Raw genomic sequence first — 22,823 nt, 5'->3', positions numbered from 1 at the left:
GCTCATGCTGTAGTAGAGCTTGTTGTGTGCGAGAGTTGACTGACAATGCCGCCAGTGACTGCCCTGGGTCATGATTTGTGAACAATAAAAACAAGCAAGTAAATGAAAACAAAGAATAAACACAGTGTTGATGTGAATCAAAAGATGGTATCTGTCATGGAGGGCAGAGTGTGTGCAGGTTTTTATTAAACTCAAAGCCTCCTGCAATTTTAATGATTAGTTTCCTGTCTGCACTGAGAAATGCTAATCAATCAGTGAATCATCTTGTGTAAAAATGACGTAAAAACAGTCAGCCCTCCATGAGTCATTTGTAAATTAAGTATTATCATTACACATGTTGGTGGTGTGCCGAGATTTTGAGATTTGAGATAACTTCTGAAATCCCAACCATGAACATCTGTCACCACACCAATAAAATGGAAGTGAATTGGGTTTAATTTGTGCTCCTCAGAGCATTGATAAAATGAAAAACTCAACAGCATCACGTCTTTCTGGAAACAATGTCCCAGTTAAAGGTACGGTTGGTAGTGTTGTTCAAGTACATTTTTGTTGGACGGGCTACCTGCCTGTATTCCTCTGTCACCAGAGTCTTCCACAAGCCGATAGCTTGACAGCTGTGAATACTAACAATAGCCATGGTTCATTGTTTGAGCTGTCAGTGTTGGTGACTTTCTCGCTAGATTTAGTGACTTTCGGAGCTACTGCTGCTAGCTACTTTCAATGGAACACTAGGCAGGGTTTTTCAGTTGGATCATTTTTCAAATCTAGTGTACTCTTTCTCAAGATTACTGACCCTACCTTTAACAAATTAGTCAATCAACATAGATTTAATTGGTAACTGTTTTGGTTATCAATTAATTGTAAAAAAAATCCCTGGTTCCAGCTTCTCAAATCTGATTATTTTTATAGTAAACTGAAATTTGGGGTTCAGGACTGTTGGTCGGATAAAAAAAAAGGATACGCTAAGGTGATCAAACCAGGGAGGCGTCGCTACAGGCGCGGCCGCGGTGCCCTTGCGTGATTAACAGAAAATGTGGTCTCTCTCTCTAAAAGACAGTAGCCTACATGAAACTATCACAACGAGATATAAACTCCCCCCTTTCCTCTCACAGCCCAGCAGCAAACTAGCTAGATAGCTCTACCACATCTAACAACAAAACAGGAAGATAGTGGTAAAGCAGTATAGTCCGCCTCTTACTTGATTTGACGAACTGCCTGGGACAAGTGTGACATTAACGAGCGGTGCATCATTCTAAAAAAACGCTAGAAAAATGTGACGCACGGCACCAGAGAGTAGCCCACAGCTACCATAGGAAATCAATGGTTTTGCGGGCAGAGAGTTTCTAGCGATGTGTATCTTTGGATTGGAAGACATCACCTTGGGCTCTGGGGACTACTTGCTGACATTCTATAGACCAAACGGCTAATCGAGAAAATAGTTTCAGTGAAAACTGTTTTCATTGTAAATTAGGGATGCGCCGATACCACTTTTTTTTCAGACCGAGTACAAGTACTTACATTTGGGTACTCGCCAACGAGTACCAAAAGACCCTCGTTAACAGCCAGCTGGAGGGTGTGAGCGACACACTACAGGCTGGTGCGCCGCGACCGGCTCTAGGTCGGCTTGGAAAAGGCTCGGGGCGGAGGTGGCTCGCAGCCGCAGCTTTACAGCGCTCCCCACCCGGACCTCGCCGCACCGTGGACAAAGGGCTCACTGCGCCCTCTCTCCCCGCTGGGGAGGGCCCATGTCTCCCGGTGCAACTGTCGACCGGGGCGCCCCAACCGCGTCGTGCCGCCAGATCGGGGTTCGGCCCACGTAAAAGGCGCCAGGGGTCTGAGGCGATGTCGGCGACCCACCCTACCCGTCTTGAAACACGGACAAAGGGGTCTAACGCACGCGCGAGTCAGAAGGTGCAAGCAAAACCCCGTGGAGAAATTAAAGTGAGGGCCGGTGCGCGCCGGCTGAGGTGGGATCCCGGCTCAGCAGGGTCTGGCGCACAACCGTAAAGTGGTATCGGTGCCGTTGTATCGGAGCAGTTTTGCGAGTACGAGTACGTGTACATGAGCACAGTATCGGACCCGATACCCGATACCGGCTCCAAATATTATCGACTTGTTTGTATTTCTTTAAAGGTGCTAAATACGAGATTGGGAGCATTTCTAAGCTCTGATTACAACACAGAGGGAGAGTGACTTCATTCTCTGGTCAGGTAGACATTACTCCTCTATATCTTTACATAACAAATAGTTGTTTACTGCTGTATTAACACTCTGGATATCATATAGAGCACCTTTAAACCAATCACAAGGACACAGGATGCAGCGACGGTGTTCTCTGCCACCTTTATGAAGAATTATTAGCCAGAATAAATCTAGATTCTCAAACACACTTATAAGGTTTTCCCTCTCCAACTCAAGACATTTCAAAGTCAGTGACTAAGCACTGTCACTGTATGACTAATATATAGATCTAAGCCTGGCCGGGTCTTGGAAAATGAAACCACTCCTCTGATATTCTTTTGCTTCACCTTCTTAAAAAGAAAAAAATCAAATTTTTACAGTACACCTTTTCCAACAGCCCCTAGCCTGCTTTCTGTGTCGGGTATGTACAGCAGAGGGTTCAGGTCTCACCTTACAAACCGGGGCGATCAGAAGAACCAGAACCTCTATAAAGATTAATCTGAGCCAAACAAGATACGCATAAAAGACATTTCTCTTCTATTCTGCTTTAGTGTCTTTACAAAGCCATCACTGAATGAGGAATATTTAACTGCCAGCAGCAGAACAAAGCATCAGATTAAACTCTTCAATTCAATTCCTGTTAATTCCTTTTGTTACCTGCTAAACCGAGATGCGCTATTCGAAATCCAGAGCGATAAAAAACATGACAGGTGAGCTCAGTTCTTAGGGACCAAGGGATTTTTATCAAAGGCTGTGGATTACCCGGACACAGTGAAAAGCCTCTCAGGTGTTCTCCTGCATACTGCAAGGCTGTTAAATGTATTTAATACATCTACATAGAAACTGAATGGGGTGAACACGTTTTGCCATTTTGTCTCTTTTATGTCTGCTTTACACCTTGTGATAAAACACAAAGTTTGCTTGAGTGTATTGTAATATCTTTCTATGTAGTTAGTGGATTTGCAATTTATAAAAGAATCATGTTTTAGTGTACCTGCTATACAAGTCCCCCAGCATTTTGTTTTGTTTACTGGGACAATGTCTAAAGTTGTCACTCAAATGGAAATGTTTCCAAATTGGTATTATTTCTATGTTATTTTTTTAAATAGATACCAGATCCCTGATGATCTTCCATATGGTCTAGGATTTGTGGTTTTCACCCAGGTGTGTGAAATATCCTCTTAAGTGACGGATACACAACATGTATGTGTGTGTGTGTGTGTGCGTGTGTGTGTGTGCGTAAAAGAGAAAAAATATCTGGGATTAATAAAGTAAACTTCTTCTTTCAACCTTATCCTATGGCCTTCTATATGTTGTTATATATGATGTACACAATATGAAGTACTACGGTTGGACTCTGTATTGGCAAATACTCTGAATAAATGACCCGTTCTCAGTCTGAAAAAAAGCTTTTAGTGAATATTCTTTTCTTTTTATTAAAGGGTTCATAGGCTTTGTAGATGGAGGACAGGAAGTGGGAGGCTGGCATTAAAAGCAAATGTATCCATCCACAGAGGCCAGATGTCTGTAATAACAGCTGAAATGCCAACTATCTGTCATCGTCATCATCATTGCTTCCGTCATGTTCCTGGAAGGCTGCTGCTCACTCCGCTTTACAGCGAGAGGACAAATCCTTGTTTATTTAGACTGGTTTCTGCGCCAGACGCTGAACTTTGTGCTTTGTTTGACTGTAAGGACACTAGTTGAATCAAACAACAGTCAGATGTGATTATGTTTCATATCATTCAGTCTGGTATGTGATCATGAATATACGATAGTAAATTCACTTTCCTCCAGTGTGTCAATCTCTTGGATATCACATTTAATTAGTGTCACTCTCTTGAATCAAAGGGGAAGAAACCAGATTATTCTAAAGCTGGTATCCTGTATTTTATATAAAAACATCGGTGTCAGTCACACATGTCCTAGTTCCTACACACAGGAATGAATAGAGTAAGCCCAGCAGCACCATATTGTTACTGATTCAAACAGCACAAAATGCAAATTTTGTTATTCACTTCACCTGTCAGTGGTCATAATGTCATGACTGATCGGTGTATATTACCAAATGTTGTGATAATCCATATATTTAAAAAATAAACAAACGAGTCAACCTCAGGTGGTGCTAGAGGAAATGTCAGTAGGAAATCTCTGGGGACCATAAATGTCTGTAGTAGGGCTGTCAATCGATTGAAATACTTAACCGCGTTGAATCTCATGATTGTCCATAGTTTCTAAATTTTGTATCCGTTCAAAATGTACCTTAAAGGGAGATTTGTCAAGTATTTAATACTCTCATCAACATGGGAGTGGAAAAATATGCTGCTTTATGCAAATGTATGCCTATATTTATTATTGGAAATTAATTAACAACACAAAAAAATGACAATTACTGTCCAGAAACCCTCACAGGTACTGCATTTAGCATAAAACAATATGCTCAAATCATAACATGGCAAACTGCAGCCCAACAGGCAACAACAGCTGTCAGTGTGTCAAGTGTGCTGACTTGACTATGACTTTCCCCCAAACTGCATGTGATTATCATAAAGTGGGCATGTCTGTAAAGGGGAGACTCGTGGGTACACATAGTACCCATTTATATTCACATATCTGGAGGTCAGAGGTCAAGGGACCCCTTTGAAAATGGCCACGCCAGTTTTTCCTCAACAAAATGTACCGCAAGATTGGGAGTGTTATTTAGCCTCCTTCATGACAAGCTAGTATGACATGGTTGGTACCGATGGATCTATTAGCTTTTTCTAGTTTCATATGATGCCAGTATCTTCACTCCAGCTTTAAAACTGAGCCAACTACAACCTAAAAATTGCAATCAGCAGCGTCTAAACAAATGTGCGTTAACGCGTTATTATTGCTTAGCAAATTGTTCAATAGTTGTTGATATTTCAGTCCGGACCTCAGTGGTGATGAATAGAAAATGCACATTTGCAACACATGGCGCTAACACACATCATTTCAAGTAATATCTGCATTTTCTGGCTTTCAACATACAATATCTCTATTATATAAAATGACTACTATTTGATTTTCAATGGTGTTATCGGTAATCATAGGAAACTGTACATTTTCAAAGTTTCCTGAATGTCCTTTTTGAAAGAAAGCTTCAAAGCCTGCAGTAAATACAGCTAACAGATGTACTGATATACTCCATTGTAAAAGGTATTACAGATATGGCCAGTGGATATGACTCAGCCTCCCCCTCTGGGGAACACGCATTAAAACCCATTCTTAGTCTTTTCAACTGGGATCGGAACCAAAGAGAAGCACATCGACAAAGGTGCCAAATTAATAGGAGGTTGCCACGATTTTAAGCTGAAAGGTTTTATAAAAAAAGAAAGAAAAAAAGGTCAGCGTATGTCCTAGTGGGCAGGCGAGCGACTGAAGCATTAAAGATGGATACAATGAGGGAGGGAAGTGAAGAATAGAAAGGTAAGGCTCTCTGGGTGAGATACAGATAAACACAGGCAAACATCCACACACACCTGTATACACTCACATGTTCACACACACATGGAAAAAAAGCAGACCCAACCGTCCTTGAAAAGGCTGATGGTACAGGTTATATTACCTTCCACCTTATTTAAGGGCAGCAGCTTGCCTGGCTGCACTATTTGCAGAGTAAATGGAGGGAGAAACATTAAAGGGCTTGTATTCACATCCAGCCCTTCATCACAGCCTGGGCAGAAACACTGCCCCTTATATCCAATACTCATTAGCCTTTCATTACATAGTGAAAGGGGTTCATTTTAGAGAGTTTTTTGTGTGAGGAACCATAAATTATTTAGTGCAAATGAAACAGAAACTGAAAGAGGCGCATCAGTGATGGACATACATTAATGTCCACAAATGAAAAGAGCTTTTTTTTTTTCAAACTGCTACATATCTGCTTTGGGAAAAGAAAAATATTCACTGGTGCTCATTATTCCAGGGATTCTATGGTGTTAAAACAGTCTTCACAAACAAATGTAAAGTTACGTAACTCGTAAAACACAATGTGCCTCTAATTTACCACTTGTATATCATCATTTTGTACATCAACTTAGCATTTGACTCGGCTTTTAAAGCCTTTTCACACCAAGCACGGATTTTCGTCCGAAAAAAAGTGCACGTAATTTTATAAAAAATAATTCTGCGGGTTCTTATGAACGCTTGCACGCCTCTGTGGAACATTCGTGCGGGGAAATAAGTATTCGGACAGACCTCGATTTCAGCGGATTTCTGCATGCGAAAGTATATGTTTGACTAATGAAATCATGTGCTGCTGTTTGTTGCACGGAGGGTGTGTATTTGGGACGATGGGAGTTTGTTTTCAGGATAACGGACTGTCGGACAAATGTTTTTTTTTTTTTTTCAGGCTATTTACCCCTTTGAAAATGGCCATGCCAGTTTTTCCTCGCCAAAATTCAGCGTAGGTTTGGAGCGTTATTTAGCGTCCTTCACAACAAGCTAGTATGACGTGGTTGGTACCGATGGATTCCTTAGGTTTTTTTAGTTTCATGAGATGCAGGTGTCTGCACTCTAGCTTTAAAATTGAGCCTATTACGACCTAAAAATCGCAAGTTGCGTTAACGCGTTAAAGAAATTAGTGGCGTTAAAATTAATTTGCATTAACGCGTTATTAGCGTGTTAACTTTGACAGCCCTAGTATATTTACATTTTCTTAAAGTACAACGTGTTATACGAGTAGCAAACTCCTTTAAGGAATAACATGCATTTGTTGTGTGTGTAACATTAGCGAGTGTGCGCGAGAGAGAGAGAGAGAGAGAGAGAGAGAGAGAGAGAGAGAGAGAGAGAGAGAGAGAGAGAGAGAGAGAGAGAGAGAGAGAGAGAGAGAGAGAGAGAAAGAGAGAGAGAGCACATGTGTAACAGCAAGTATGAAGCATCTCATAAAGATAAACCTGACTATGCCTTTCTCCGCACAAAAACAAAAAGTCGATATATGTGCCTCAGCTGTGACCTGCACAACAATAGCAAAAACCTGGAAACATAGTACGGTCTCTCTAACCAATCAACAGCCCTGCCAAGTGACATGTTGCACCCTAACAATATACATTCTCAGAATGAGCACTTCTAAAAACAAGATGTCACCTGCAATGGTTCAGCCTCTTACTATTCCAGTCACGAGGAGGGGGGGATGGAAATGAAGTGGGTGTGCCTTTCTTCTTGACTGGGCCTTTGTGGTGCTCTCTGGTCAAGTGGCTTGTTAAGGGGCACAGCCGGAGCTGGCTTGCTCACTCGGGGGCAGGGCTGGATAAAAACGTACTCTTGTAAAGGCAGTGAGCATCAGGTAGCCATCAGTGTACTTGAGGGGAATGAAGGATGGAAGGAGCCGACAGGAATGACTGAAAACGTTAAATACGAGGGGCTCCAGTCTGAAGGATCGGAGCATAAAGTGTTTACTAGTGAAGGAGAGAGGTGGTACTCACCACCTGAGTGGGCTTGAGTGATTCTCCATCAAAGTGTGTGAGACTGGAGCTGTCCTCTGGGAACCCATCACAGTCCTCCAGCTCCTGAGAGTTACAAGGGGGCTTGTCCCGGTCAGGGTTTCCGTTCTGGGTAAAAAGGGAGGAACAGGAAAACAAGACAGAGGCTTCGGTTACACTCGTTTTGCATTTATTAACATGTAAAAGGCTCGATTTGCACTGAGGGGCCTCAAGTGGGCCCGGATGATACTAATGAAGGGTGAGGGCAGGACAGGATGTGGCTAAAAATGCTGTCGAACATGAGACCGAGGGTGACTCTGGTGACCCGGGTGTGATGATGGGTACAAGACGTCAGACGGAGGAGGGCTCAGAGCAGCAGGAGAGTTAAAGGACCAAGACGAGAGGCCTCAGAGGAGGGAGGGATGCTAAAAGCTAGGAGAGTGGACTTAAATAAGAAATGTCTGTGAGGTCATGAGAAACCCTCCTGAGAAAACAAACCCAGGCCAAAGCTGTTCATCATGAAAGTTTTATGTTTGAGTCATATTTTCAAACACATACCGCTGATTGATTTAACACTGCAGTGATTCAACCACACATTTATCAATAGGGCTGGTTGCTATGACGGTATATACTGTGAAAAGATGTATTGGAGATTTATGATGTTTACACCAAGATATATATATAGATATATATCTATATCTATACATATATAGATATATATATCTATATATGTATAGATATAGATATATATATCTATATATATGTATAGATATATAGATATATCTATATCACTTTACTGTTTCTTGGTGTGTTAATCCATCGCAGGCACTGTTTCAAATCAGTTAGAAGGACTGTTTTATGGTAATACTGAGTTTACAGGATTGTTGTTTTAATAATTAGTATTCAATTCACCGGATAAGGAAAATATAGACATTTTCTCTGCTTGTTATTTTATTTATCAACCGTTTCCCAAATGAGTTTCAATATATATATATACACACAGTGTATATATATATACAGTATATATATATATATATATATATACTGTATATATATAAATTTACATATATATACTTCATATTGTATACCTGTATATATACTGTATATATACAGTATATACAAAATATACTGTGTATAAATATATATATATATACATATACACTGTATATATACACAGCATATATATATATATACACACATATACACAGTATATATAAACTGTATATATATATATATATATACTGTATATATATACACACAGTATATATATATATACTGTATACCTGAAAATATAACTATACAGCATATATATATTGTATACAATATATACTGTATATATATAGTATACTGTATACAATATATATTATATATATATATATATATATAGTATATACTGTATATATATATATATATATATATATATATAAAATGAAACAATAACAAAAACTAAATTAATTAATTAATTAAAATAAACAATATAAAAAAGAAATGAATATGGTGTATTTAAATTAAATGTTATTATATTCCAACTATTAATTTGTATAATTTTAATTAGAGAATATTTTGCATCCATTTTTAAATTAACAATATAGGCAAAATTCATTTTTAAAGTCATTAAAAATGGGTGGGGTTTTCATAAATTTACCATACATTACGTCTACATGTGACTCAAGGTTAACAGATAAATGATTTGGGTCTAAGCCTTTCTTCCGAGTTGGGAGTGATAACAGGAAGAGATAATATGCTCTGTGGATTTAATATCTGTATTGCAAAAGGGGCAGACATTACTGTCAAAACTGACTCCCAAGGAAATTATTCATAAAGTATTCAAAATTACGGACCTGTAAAATAAAGCATTATGTAAAATTTTATAGTTACTATTAAGTTATATAAAATAATGTTCCAATGACTATTAAAATAAAAATCTGTCACAATAATTCTTTTTTTAAATATCAAAATTAAAGAACCAGCAGAATGCCATAAAAATTGTGAACTAATTCTTGCTCCTCAGAGGATGAACAGTTTTATTTTCTTCTGCACGATGCTCAAGACAAAATGTCAACTTTGCACACAAACTATCTCATGTTGTAATTGGTAGATTATCATTTGATTCTTGGGCACCTTTACACTCCTAAGAGTTTGGACCGGGCGGGGCTACTCAGCAAAGTTTGGGGTATTTCCATGAACGGGAGGCAGCTTTAAAAAGATATTTGCTTTAGTGATGGCACAGATAAAAGTAAAAATGAAACATTGAGTATCTGAGTTATCAGCATGAGCCTACCAAGTCTTCAGTGGTGAGGAAAGTCAGTCTCTCGTGGATGAGGGCAGCTTGCTCGTCGCTCGTCACGTACTCCCCTCTCTTGTCAGCCACCACCAGCTCCGACCACATCGGTCCCTCACTGCGCTTCTGCAGGGTCACCTCCAGGCTGAGGACACATTCATATGAGCACAAATACAAATAAAAACATGTTCCTTCTCATCCAAAGTGCTGGTGATCAATGAGTCATATAGATGTAAATGATGAGGCTGAAGTACGCAGACATGCAGCATCAGAGAGCTCACTTACTGATTTCCTATTTGTCACAAGCTGCCAAAAGCCAAAAACTCTGGTTCCACACTTTCCAGAAATTGCCTTAGAGCATGATTTTTATGAACTACAGAGCAAACGGTGTACTTAGAATGAGAATGATGCAATCAACCAGTAAACATCCAATCAGGAGCAGTCCAGTGGGCTAAAATGCTGTTTTGATGAGAAAGGTCAGAGGAGAACTGGAGGAGTTATTCAGACCGACAGGACTGTGGCCCGTCTGGTTTTGACACAAATGATGTTCCTCAGCAGCAAGTGAGAAGTGTTTCAAGTTTCAGACTAAATCAAGGAAGAGAGTAAAAACCCCATCTACCAACCCCCATCTGAGAGGTAGAAGCCTAAAAAATGTCACTCTGAGCTAAGCCCAGTGGGCTACCTCTGGTACTGAAAAGTGAAGCCAACACGGAAGTGCCTTCAACCTGCATTCTTTCTAACAGCCAGCAGGGGGCGACTCCTCTGGTTGCAAAAAGAAGTCTGATTGTATAGAAATCTATGAGAAAATGAGCCTACTTCTCACTTGATTTATTACCTCAGTAAACATTGTAAACATGAGTTTATGGTCCCAATCGCTAGTTTCAAGTCTTCTTCAATACAACATGATGTTCATTGAGTAAATTATGGTCCCAGTTAGAGTCAAATAGACCATAAAGCAGAGGATGCTTTGGGGCGTGGTTACCTTGTGATTGACAGGTCGCTACTACGGTGTTGTCCGGTCTGGGTGTTGTTCGCGTTTTCATCTTAGAACTTTAACCCTTCACAGTGTGTTTTCACTTCATTCAAGTTAATTGTAACATTTCGGTTGCCTAAAAATGTCTTATTCAGTGTTCGGTTGTACCACCCTCTCATGTCACTCCGCCAAGATGGCGACGTCAATAAACCAAAATGGCGACGGCCAAAACGCCGAACTCAAGACTTCAAAACGGTAGTCCACAAACCAATGGGAGACGTCACGGTGACTACGTCCACTTCTTTATATATACAGTCTATGGCTGAGCCACATCTCTGCCCTCTACACTGTAGGTTTTTGTACTCACATTTAGACTAAAGTTGTGATACATAAAAATAACTTCAATATCATTATCTGCAAATACGGCTGTCAATCCATTAAAATATTTAATCACGATTAATCGCAAATTGATCGCACATTTTTTAACTTTTCAAAATGTACCTTAAAGGGAGATTTGTCAAGTATTTAATACTCTTATCAACATGGGAGTGGGCAAATTTGCTGCTTTATGCAAATGTATGTATATATTTATTATTGGAAATCAATTAACAACACAAAACAATGACAAATATTGTCCAGAAACCCTCACAGGTACTGCATTTAGCATAAAACAACATGCTCAAATCATAACATGGCAAACTGCAGCCCAACAGGCAAAAACAGCTGTCAGTGTGTCAGTGTGCTGACTTGACTATGACTTGCCCCAAACTGCATGTGATTATCATAAAGTGGGCATGTCTGTAAAGGGGAGACTCGTGGGTACCCATAGAACCCATTTACATTCTCATAGCTGGAGGTCAGAGGTCAAGGGACCCCTTTGAAAGTGGCCACGACAGTTTTTCTTCGCCAACTATATAGTGTAAGTTTGGAGCATTATTTAGCCTCCTTCGTGACAAGCTAACATGACATGGTTGGTACAAATGGATTTAATTAGCTAAAACTGAGCCTGTTACAACCTCCGAAAGGTCAATTGCATTAATGCGTTAAAGAAACTAATTTGCATTAACGCGCTATCACGTTAACTTTGACAGCCCTACTGCAAACATCTCGCAGCCTTAGTTTGAGATAAGCTTGAAGTTTTACAGAGAGATGCACACCAATTTTATCTTAAAATGTTATATAGTAAGATTGTTTTTTGATTAGAGCTTCAACGATTATTCAATAAATTGATTAGCTGATCAACAGAAAAATGACTTGGCAACTGTTTGAATAATTGTTGCTGATTTAAGCTATTTTTTTTTTTTTTAGCAAACACGTCCAAACTTGATTCTAGGTTCTCAAATGTGAGACCTTTTGAATCAAATATATTTGGGACAAAGATTTTAAAAATTATTAGTTTTTTTTTTGGCCAAATTATGAAAATCACCTACACAAACATTTCAGATCATATGTACGGATAGGTTGCAGCTGTGAAGTACGCATAATGTTATCATGTCTTACTACATGAGAAATCTATAAACTTGATCATGTTTCACTGGCAGGAACACCATGACTTCAATACAAGGACACGTGATTCTTTTCATTAACTCTCATTGTTTCACTAAATGATGGTAATGAAAATCTCTCATTATGGATTCAAGCCAAAATATGAATGAATTAGAATAAAATCAGAATAAAACATTTTTCTTTTCTTCCTTGTTATACATGATATGTTCGCATATGTGCATTTTGCCCCGAGCGATTTTATCTCCTGTCGTCCCTGTGGACGTCAGAGGTTCTGAGTATATTCAGTCATAGTGCACCATTCGCTGTTTTCCATTAAGCGAGGAGAGCATAATGAACTACTGTGTGTTGGTGCTTTATCATGTTTTCTGGTACTGAATGTATCATGTACTCTCCTTTGCATTATGGTCCACTGAATAGGGCTGAATGTACCATTTTAACTGCAACACAGTACAGCACAGTATCATGTGCAAACTATTAGGAGCATGTGATCTTTTCATTTTAATTTAACTAGAATAATTGTGTAACTTTTCCTTTATGGCTTATAACACATTTTCCCTTTGTCTTATATTTTGTCTTCTCTGCATCTTCTTCTACCTCCCTCTTTCCCATTTCATCTTCCTCTAAAGAAACTTAAAATGAAGTTTATTTCTGCAGTTATGTAAACCAATAATTAACACAATCTCTCCTGGGCATAGAAGTCCAGATAAGACTCAAATACAAAAAACATGCCATCTGAAGGCATTGGCAGTCTAATGTAGCTAAATACGTGTTCAAATGAAAGCTTTCATACTGTAGCTGCACTCTAAATGCTAAAGAGATGCTCCTTCTTGTGCTGTCGGACCAAAAAGTGTCCAGGAACATGACGGTGAGCGTTGGAACTATTTATTTATTTTTTTAAAACTTTTCCTCAGTGGAAGAGTAATTTATTTCTGGGAAGTAATAATTTTAAACCATTGATAAGCCAGAAACAGAACAATTAGTCTGCAAAGTGATATTCATGTAAGGTAAATTATCTTGGGGAATTGCTTGTTTATGCAATTATAGAAACAGCTCTAATGCTTCACTGGTAGTTGTGGCAGCATTGTTGTTATTTGTGCAGCGTGCAGTTTACTTCAATGGAGACTGTCAACTGGGAATAAACTATCACAACATCTGCATGTCTTAATACCACAAGAGGAGAGTGAGAAACTTCTTTTGTCATTCGGGTAAAATGGTGTTAAAACAAATGGTTAGCAGGCACTTCTTCACCAACTAATTTTAACTTGTCACACTGAAGTAGAGACGACATAAAAAGAGGTCCTTCCTCTTTCCTCAATAATAACGCTCTCGTTCTTTGGTTGTATTTCCCTTTTGAGTATGTTGCAGTGTTACAGCTTGTGTTACAAAGCGCAGTCCTGCGTTCTTAGACCAACAATTCCCTGCAGATATGACACATGAGTATTAACCTAGAGCCTTATGTGCCACTGAGGAACTGTATTTGTGTCAGATTTACAGTATCATGATTCTTTGTTCATTAACCTGTTAGGAACTGGGCGTTGAACGAGCCGAATAATGGTGGTGGACATCAAGAGAGGAAGAGGACTGTGCACATATCAGAACTGAAACCCCTGAGTGGAATGATCAGCCGTGTGAAACTGTTATGCCGTGGATCTGTGAGAAAATAGCTTAATGTTGGTTATATGTTAATGCAACCCTGTCGCACAGCAGTTCGTGAAGTAGTCACGAAATTTATTGATTCTTGTACACAAACTCCTCATTTTTTTCAGGATGGTCAGCAAAAAAATCAATTTGTATGTAATTCACTTAATTGTGAACCGGAAAGTATACCGAGTGGCGAACGCAGCATATGGAGGATAGAGGGTAGATGGGTGGGTCAAAAAACACACGACTATTACCCAGGAGGCTGCTGCTGGTGTCCCGTGTGAAACTAAAAGTCAAAGCTGACTTATTTGTCACGTAAGTTACGGCACTTCTGGAGTTATTTTAACCAAAACCACGATCTTTTCCTAAAGCTAACTAAATAGTTTTGTTGCCTAAACCTTACCAAGTCAATCTATTCCTAAACCTAACTAAGTAGATTTATTTTGAAAAGACTGGAGAGGAAATAAACACGTGTGTCAAGTGTTGCTGGACATTCGTAGGAAAAAGCAAGAAAAAATACTTTTTTGAAAGTCGTGCTGAGCGTCACGAAAAAAAGGGAAATTTGTGTCAATGTACACAACTCAATTTTGCAACTATTTCACGAACTGCTGTGAGAATGTGTTGGTAAATGTTATGTTAATTGAAAAACGCTTTCTCCATCTCCTACCGTCTCTAAATGGAGCACTTGAAGTAGTTCAGCATATTTGATGAAGTTGATGTAATTGCATGATTCTTGCACTTTTTGGGGCTGTACCCAAATGGTTGAATTCACTTAATGTAAGTCGCTTTGGATAAAGTATCTGCTAAATAAATGTAACGTATCCATAATAATATATTATGTTTATTTGTTGATTATATTTTGCATTATTAATCAGAATCTGTAACTACTGTTCTAAGTAACTAGTAGCAAAAGGTATCGAATAAATGTAGGAGTAAAAAAGTACAATATTTGAATAGAAGAAGAAAGTAGCATAAAATGGAAATAATAAGTAACGTACCTCAAAAGTATACTCAATTACAGTACTTGAGTAAATGTATTCTTATTTACTATCCACCACTGGTTTTGTTCAACAAACATGAGAAGCTGGTTGTTTTTCAATATATTCTCCTCTATAGATATCTATACTGTATATGTATACAGTATATACTGTAGAAATCTTTCTCACATGCCTCCACGGTGAACGGAGAATCCAAAAATGTAGAAAATTCCTGATGAATTGAAGTAAATTCATATCAAAATATTTGTTTACAAACTCTCACACACTTTAATAGGCTACTTTAATCAAAAAGTAAGCACAACTGCAAGTCAAGTATACTTTTCTGTCGGCCTAGAAGGCAAGAATAAGTCATTATACTTTTCGTAGGTATATCTCGATCAAAAGATTAAGTACAAGTATAAGCCAAGTAGACTTTTCTGTATACTTGCCTGTATAAACTAAGTATACTTACGTATATCTCTGATAATCTGGAGGGCACTATGGTGTTGAACGCTGAGCTGTAATCCACGAACAGCATCCTCACATAGGTGTTCCACCTGGAAGGAAGGGACACCTATGTGAGGATGCTGTTCGTGGATTACAGCTCAGCGTTCAACACCATAGTGCCCTCCAGGCTCGTCAGTAAGCTCAAGGATCTGGGCCTGAACACACCACTGTGTGACTGGATCCTGGACTTTCTGACGGGACGCCCCCAGGTGGTGAGAATCAACAACCTCACCTCGACTTCACTGACTCTAAGCACAGGAGCGCCTCAGGGCTGTGTTCTCAGCCCCCTCCTGTACTCCCTCTACACCCACGACTGTGTGGCAACAAGAGCTTCAAACACCATCGTGAAGTTTGCGGACGACACAGCAGTTGTGGGGTTGATCTCCCATGGCGACGAGATGGCTTACAGGGAGGAGGTGACCACCCTGGAACAGTGGTGTCAGAACAACCACCTCTCCCTGAACATCTCAAAGACCAAGGAGGTCATCATGGATTACAGGAGGGGGGGTTGCACTCACCCCCCAGTCACCATCAACGGCACAGCGGTAGAGAGGGTGGACACCTTTAAATACCTGGGTGTCAACATCCATAAGGACTTGACATGGGCCACCCACACCACCGCTGTAGTCAGGAAGGCCCAGCAGAGACTGTACGCTCTGAGGCGACTCAAGACTTTCAGACTGAAACCGCAAATCCTCAGGGACTTCTACCGGGGCACCATAGAGAGCCTCCTGACAGGCTGCTTCACCACCTGGTTCGGCAGCTGCACCAACGTGGACCGTAAGGCGCTGGAAAGGGTGGTGCGCTCGGCCCAACACATCACCGGGTGCGAGCTGCCCAGCCTGCAGGAGCTTTACACCCAGCGGTGCCTCAGGAAGTCCCTGAGGGTCATTAAGGACACGACACACCCCCACAACAGCCTGTTCTCCCTCCTGCCCTCTGGTAGAAGATACAGGACCCCCAGGACTCTCACCAGCAGACTGAGGAACAGTTTTTTCCCCCAGGCCATCAGACTTTTAAATCTATAATTAATTTGACACATTCTTACACAAAAATATTTCTTATACTGTATATATTGTTAATACATATGTTCTTAATATGCCCTTGTATAAAGTATTTCCTTTTATAATTGTAATGTAAATGTAATATAATTTATTATTTAATGGAGCTTCCTAGCGAAAAGTATTTCACACGTTTGTACCTGTACAACCGGCGTGACAATAAACATCTTGAATCTTGAATCTTGAATCTTGATAAGTACTTACAAAGTAAACTGAAAGTATACTCTCTTATTTTAAGTTTAAATAAGTATACTAATAACATCCTTGAATAAACTTTTATTTGGTAAGAGTCGTAGCTCCTGTTAAATAACTTTAGACTAAGAGTGTTCATGTGTGCCATTACACGGATGTACTTACACAAATAAATAGTGTTAGTGGTTGGTGGTTGGTGGTTGGTGGTTTTTTGTACAAGATATTCTCATCACCTTGGAAATTTGTGACTTCCTTTTTTTCAGCATTTACATGTACTCTGTGCTGAGAGCTGACCTTTTAGGAAATAGTTGTCATTCTCATGAGCGATGGAAGAAATCTACACCGATGTTGAATATGACGCGTCTGTTGACCCAGGACCTTCGACCAATCCAACAGGTAAGAGTGTTCAGTTAGTCTGTGTATCATCATCTGATCACTGTTGACTGTATTTCTCTGTGTTCAGGTCCCAGGAGCTCAGAGAAAAGATTTCGTAGAGCTGTTGATCTCTGTCTGGGGCTGCTGAGTGTTTTCCTGCTGGCTGGACTCATCGGCCTCCGTGTCCACTGTGAGTCTAAATCACATTCACAAGATAAAGTCAGACTGAACTTGTGCTTATAGGAACATCCTTCTACTCTAGAAGATGTACATGTTTTCCCTAGATATGTGTATCACTGTAAGGATCGAACCTGCCAAAATAAAAATAAATAATAATATGTAAATATATATAAATAAATGACTCGATAAATAAATAAATATATCATTAAATGCAGCAAAAACAATATTTAAAATAAATGTAGCCATTAATTAATTGTTAAAATGTGACATAAATTGATATTTCTGTTTTAATTTGCTTCTTTATTTATTTAACTTTGTATTAATTCCGTTATTTATTTTGTCTTCATTTAATTTTCCCTTTTATTTATTCATGTTTTTTAAATTAATCTTTAAATGTATTTATTTTTGCATTTACTTAGATTTATTTATTTTTGCATTTATTTATTTATTTTATACTTATTTTTAAATGTGTGTATTTATTTATTCATTCATTTATTTATGCACAATTTCCCTTAAAAAATAAATACATACATAAATAAATACATTTAAAAATGTAAAAAATAAATACATAAATAAATAAAAGGGGAAATTAAAAAGGAGTTTATAAATAAGGGAAATTAATTAAAAGCTACATTTAATTTGAATATTATTTTGCGACATTTAATGACATATTTATCTATTTATTGAGTCATTTATTCATTTATTAATTTTTTTTTTATTTCGTTCCGTCCCCCATATTTTTTCACTCTTCGTTTGTTTGATTTGTCTGTCTTTTCTCAATTTTGTCATTTACATTTTGCTCTTTTCAAGCAGTTTTGTTTTCAATCTTTTGACATAAAATAAAAACCAAACAGCCAAATCAACAAAACAAGGGTTCATTTCATTTTGGTGGCGTATTCAAATTGAATTTGGTGCAGATCGTCATCATAGCATTTATCCAGTATCAACTTATTAGCTTTTTTTTTTAACAGGAGTATCATTTAAGACATATGCAGCAGAGGCATGTTGCATCTCTACTGTGATAAACCCACAGATCTTTGATATGTTGGTTAAGTGTTATCACAATCATGGGGCAAAATACGGAAATGTAGTCTTGTGCAATACATTATAGACATAAATGCAGAAGGTGTTTTGAGTGTCTGAGAAATGTATCTTGATTAATTTTAGGCACACTTCGTGGTTCAGCTTCAGATCTCTCTACTATCGAAGCCAACCTGACTGAGCGTCTCCAGGCCAGCGATTACAAGCTGTCCTCCGTGTCTGCAGAGAGAGACCTGCTGAACGCCAGCCTCACTGAAATCACTAAAGAGTTGGACAGGCTTCAGAGTTTGTCCAAAGAGAGTGAGTGCATTCATTTTGAATTAATAGTTTACATGCAAAGATTAACTCAGTCAATCCTTTATGTAATTTGCATAGAGATGTGCCCTCTAAATGTATGTGCCCTCTCAAAGTAGTGCCATGATGTTGGATTTGGTGGTGTGTTCTTTATACTATGACAGTTTTCCTAAAATGAAATTAAAAAAAAATCGTAATATATCGCCTTACTTACAGTATCGCAATATATCGCAATCCACGTATCGCCAGATTTTGCTAATACACAGCCTTAGACTCTACAGTATATAGAGATGGACAACATGACAGCTCCCCAAAAGTGAAGCCAAAACATCTGGCTCGCCCCCTGGTGGCTGGCTGCAGTATAGCTCATAAATCCCACCCCCCTCCATGTTAGCAGATGGGACATGGGCCAAACTAAAAAGTCAAAGTACACATCAAATACATTTTTCCCAAAGATGGTTTCTGTCATTTTAGTTAGTAGTTCTTATCACGCTGATGTATGTTCAAGTGTTAATTTTTCTGGTAAGTTTGATTTTAATTAGTTATTTGATGCTATAATAAAAAGGGGAGGAGACATCATGATTGACAGCTTGATTGAATCTTGTTTGTATCTTGCAGATAAAATGTGTCCTGCAGGATGGACGATGTTCAGTTCAGCCTGTTACCTCCTCTCTGGTGGGGCTGGTTCCTGGGATAAAGCCAGAAAGGACTGCAGAAACAGAGGAGCAGATCTGGTGATGATTGAAAGCGCTAAAGAGCAGGTGCAGGTGTCTTTGTGTATGTGCGTGTTTGCAAATTGATATTGAAATATATATATTTTTTTTACCATTTTTCTAAAAAGTATTTATTTTATAAATTATATTTCCAGAGAGAGAACGTAATTTGCAGTTTAGTTGTATGGGAATGTGATATTTAAGAGACAGGGTTGTTGTGTGAATTCAATTAACCCATATATCTAAACAAATTAATAATTACTTTATCTCACTGTGGACAACGTAAATTTTTTTTTTTCTTTTCTTCTTCATGTTCAGATAAATACGTAGACTGCACATATTGTGTTTAAAACTAAAATATAATGTGTGTTTCTTTATGTTGAACAGACGTTTGTTGCTGGGCTCACCAAGAAAACGACTTGGATTGGTTTGAATGACAAAGATGTGGAGGGGACTTGGAAATGGATCGATGTAACTCCACTGATCCTGAAGTAAGCTTTTACATTGATATTTAATATAGACATATACAGCCATCATTTTATGTTACTATAATTTATTTAAATATATATAGATAGATTTATTATAGACTCAACTCAAGCGGTTTCTTCCAATGCTGAACTTTTAACGTTTCTAAAACTGCAGCTTTCAGATAATAAAGAATAACTAAAGAAAATATACACAATTTTCAGATTAATTGTCCTGAGTAATGTTTTTTTTTTAATGAAACCCTGTTTTCCTCAGTGGAAGAGTAATTTATTTCTGTGATGTAATAATTTGAAACCACTGATAAGCCAGAAACAGAACAATAAGTCTGCAAAGTGATATTCATGTAAGGTAAATTATCATGGGGAATTGCCTGTTTATGCAATTATAGAAATAGCTCTAACGCTTCACTAGTAGTTGTGGCAGCATTGTTGCTATTTGTGCAGCATGCAGTTTACTTCAATGGTGACTGTCAACTGGGAATAAACTATCACAACATCTGCATGTCTTAATACCACAAGAGGAGAGTGAGAAACTTCTTTTGTCATTCAGGTGAACTGGTGTTAAAACAAATGGTTAGCAGGCACTTCTTCAACTCCTAATTTGAACTTTTCACACTGAAGTAGAGACGACATAAAAAGAGGTCCTTCCTCTTTTCTCAATAATAACGCACTCGTCATTTGGTTGTTTTTCCCCTTTGAGTATGTTGCAGTGTTACAGCTTGTGTTACAAAGCGCAGTCCTGCGTTCTTAGACCAACAATTCACTGCAGATCTTTGTTCATTAACCTGTTAGGAGCTGGGCGTTGAACGAGCCAAATAATGGTGGTGGAAATCCAAAGTTGGGTGGAGAGGACTGTGCACATATCAGAGCTGAAACCCCTGAGTGGAATGACCTGCCGTGTGAAACTGTAATGCTGTGGATCTGTGAGAAAATAGCTTAATGTTGGTTATATGTTAATGCAACCCAGTTGCACAGCAGTTCGTGAAGTAGTCACACAATTTATTGATTCTTGTACACAAATTTCTAATTTTTTTCGGGATGGTCAGCAAGAAATCAAATTGTATGTAATCCACGTAATTGTGAACCGGAAAGTATACCGAGTGGCGAACGCAGCATATGGAGGAGGTCAGGGTAGATGGGTGGGTCAAAAAACACAGGACTATTACCCAGGAGACCGGTGTTGGTGTCCCGTGTGAAACCAGAAGTCAAAGCTGATTTATTTGTCACTTAAGTTACGGCACTTCTGGAGTTGTTTTTAACGGAAACCACGATCTTTTCCTAAAGCTAACTAAGTAGTTGTGCTGCCTAAACCTAACCAAGTCAATCTATTCCTAAACCTAACTAAGTAGATTTATTTTGAAAAGACTGGAGAGGAAATTGACACGTGTTGCTAGACATTCGTAGGAAAAAGCAAGAAAAATACGTTGCTTAGAGTCGTGCTGAGCGTCACAAAAAAAAGGGAAATTCAAGTCAATGAACACAATGCAATTTTGCAACTATTTCACGAACTGCTGTGAGACTGTGTTGGTAAATGTTATGTTAATTGAAAAACGCTTTCTCCATCTCCTACCGTCTCTAAATGGAGCACTTGAAGTAGTTCAGCATATTTGATGAAGTTGATGTAATTGCATGATTCTTGCACTTTTTGGGGCTGTACCCAAATGGTTGAATTCACTTAATGTAAGTCGCTTTGGATAAAGTATCTGCTAAATAAATGTAACGTATCCATAATAATATATTATGTTTATTTGTTGATTATATTTTGCATTATTAATCAGAATTTGTAACTACTGTTCTAAGTAACTAGTAGCAAAAGGTATCGAATAAATGTAGGAGTAAAGAAGTACAATATTTGAATAGAAGAAGAAGAAAGTAGCATAAAATGGAAATAATAAGTAAAGTACCTCAAAAGTATACTCAATTACAGTACTTGAGTAAATGTATTCTTATTTACTTTCCACCACTGGTTTTGTTCAACAAACATGAGAAGCTGGTTGTTTTTCAATATATTCTCCTCTATAGATATCTATACTGTATATATATATACAGTATATACTGTAGAAATCTTTCTCACATGCCTCCACGGTGAACGGAGAATCCAAAAATGTAGAAAATTCCTGATGAATTGAAGTAAATTCATATCAAAATATGTTTACAAACTCTCACACACTTTAATAGGCTACTTTAATCAAAAAGTAAGCACAACTGTGGGTCAAGTATACTTTTCTGTCGGCCTATAAGGCAAGAATACTTCATTATACTTTTCTTAAGTATATCTCGATCAAAGATTAAGTACAAGTATAAGCCAAGTATACTTTGACTTTTCTGTATACTTGTCTGTATAAGCTAAGTATACTTAAGTATATCTCTGATGAGTACATAAAAAGTAAACTAAAAGTATAGCTTAAAATAAGTTTACTAATAGCACACTTGAATAAACTTTTATTTGGTAAGAGTCGTAGCTCTTGTTGAGTTCTTTCAAGGTCAGCAATCCGTTTTGAATCCCAATTGAAAACTAAAGCTGCGAGCAGCGATGAACGGGTCCTTGCACCTTCCCGCGCGTCGTGGGTACTGGCGGGATGCTGACTGACGCGGCCAGGCACAATGAAACCGGAACTCTGACGAGCGCAATGACGCCTGCCACAAGACTCTACGACAAACGGTTCATGAGTTATAAAAGTGGGCGTGGCTAATGTGTAGGGGGCGGGGATAACGGTACCAACTTAACCGGCACTCTCTGCTGAGTGATATGACACCTCCCACAAGACTCTACGACAAACGGTTCATGAGTTATGAAAGGGGGCGTGGCTAACGTCTTGGGGTAGGGCTATGAATCTATATCGACATGAAAATGACCTCAGGCCTGGACCACCATCATGGCTGAGAAAGCTGGAGCAGATTTGACAAAGTATGTTGAAGTTACAACAACTTCCTGTTTCTTGGCGAATCACGCTAAATGGCCGGAATGCCAC

The 22,823-nt window shown here is 38.6% G+C and overlaps 3 protein-coding genes across 4 annotated transcripts in view; 2 read left to right on the top strand and 1 right to left on the bottom strand.

Annotated features, from left to right (window-relative positions):
- The window catches only part of nudcd1 (NudC domain containing 1), a 65,702-nt gene that overhangs the window by 9,639 nt on the left and 33,240 nt on the right, over positions 1-22,823 (bottom strand). For both annotated transcript variants that reach the window (XR_012590743.1, XM_074614410.1), the window contains exons 7-8: positions 9,907-10,051; positions 7,629-7,754 (exon numbers count right to left, since the gene is read on the bottom strand). Coding sequence is in view for 1 of the 2 variants with exons in the window: in XM_074614410.1 (XP_074470511.1) it covers positions 7,629-7,754; positions 9,907-10,051 (271 nt within the window). In the remaining variant the exon portion in view is untranslated. The remainder of the gene's footprint in view (positions 1-7,628; positions 7,755-9,906; positions 10,052-22,823) is intronic.
- Positions 1-22,823, top strand: part of trhrb (thyrotropin-releasing hormone receptor b) — an 84,920-nt gene that overhangs the window by 32,507 nt on the left and 29,590 nt on the right. The window lies entirely within an intron of this gene.
- LOC141754674 (CD209 antigen-like protein C) lies at positions 17,033-21,738 on the top strand. The gene is made up of 6 exons (XM_074613920.1): positions 17,033-17,159; positions 17,227-17,328; positions 18,486-18,659; positions 19,272-19,414; positions 19,754-19,857; positions 20,644-21,738. Exons 1-6 carry the CDS (start codon positions 17,090-17,092, stop codon positions 20,789-20,791), a joined length of 741 nt encoding a protein of 246 aa, XP_074470021.1. The 5' UTR covers positions 17,033-17,089; the 3' UTR covers positions 20,792-21,738.

Source organism: Sebastes fasciatus, chromosome 17 (assembly GCF_043250625.1).
Source record: "Sebastes fasciatus isolate fSebFas1 chromosome 17, fSebFas1.pri, whole genome shotgun sequence".
Lineage (NCBI taxonomy): Eukaryota > Metazoa > Chordata > Actinopteri > Perciformes > Sebastidae > Sebastes > Sebastes fasciatus.
The sequence above is the reverse complement of the archived record's forward strand: the minus strand, read 5'-3'. Positions and strand labels throughout refer to the sequence as shown.

Bases quoted from the DNA above. Each gene is read 5' to 3' on its own strand.
- LOC141754674 (XM_074613920.1), top strand. From the start codon at position 17,090: ATGGAAGAAATCTACACCGATGTTGAATATGACGCGTCTGTTGACCCA. The intron at 19,415-19,753 runs GTGCAGGTGTCT...TATGTTGAACAG, and splicing joins TTGAAAGCGCTAAAGAGCAG to ACGTTTGTTGCTGGGCTCAC. The intron at 19,858-20,643 runs GTAAGCTTTTAC...TTAACCTGTTAG, and splicing joins GTAACTCCACTGATCCTGAA to GAGCTGGGCGTTGAACGAGC.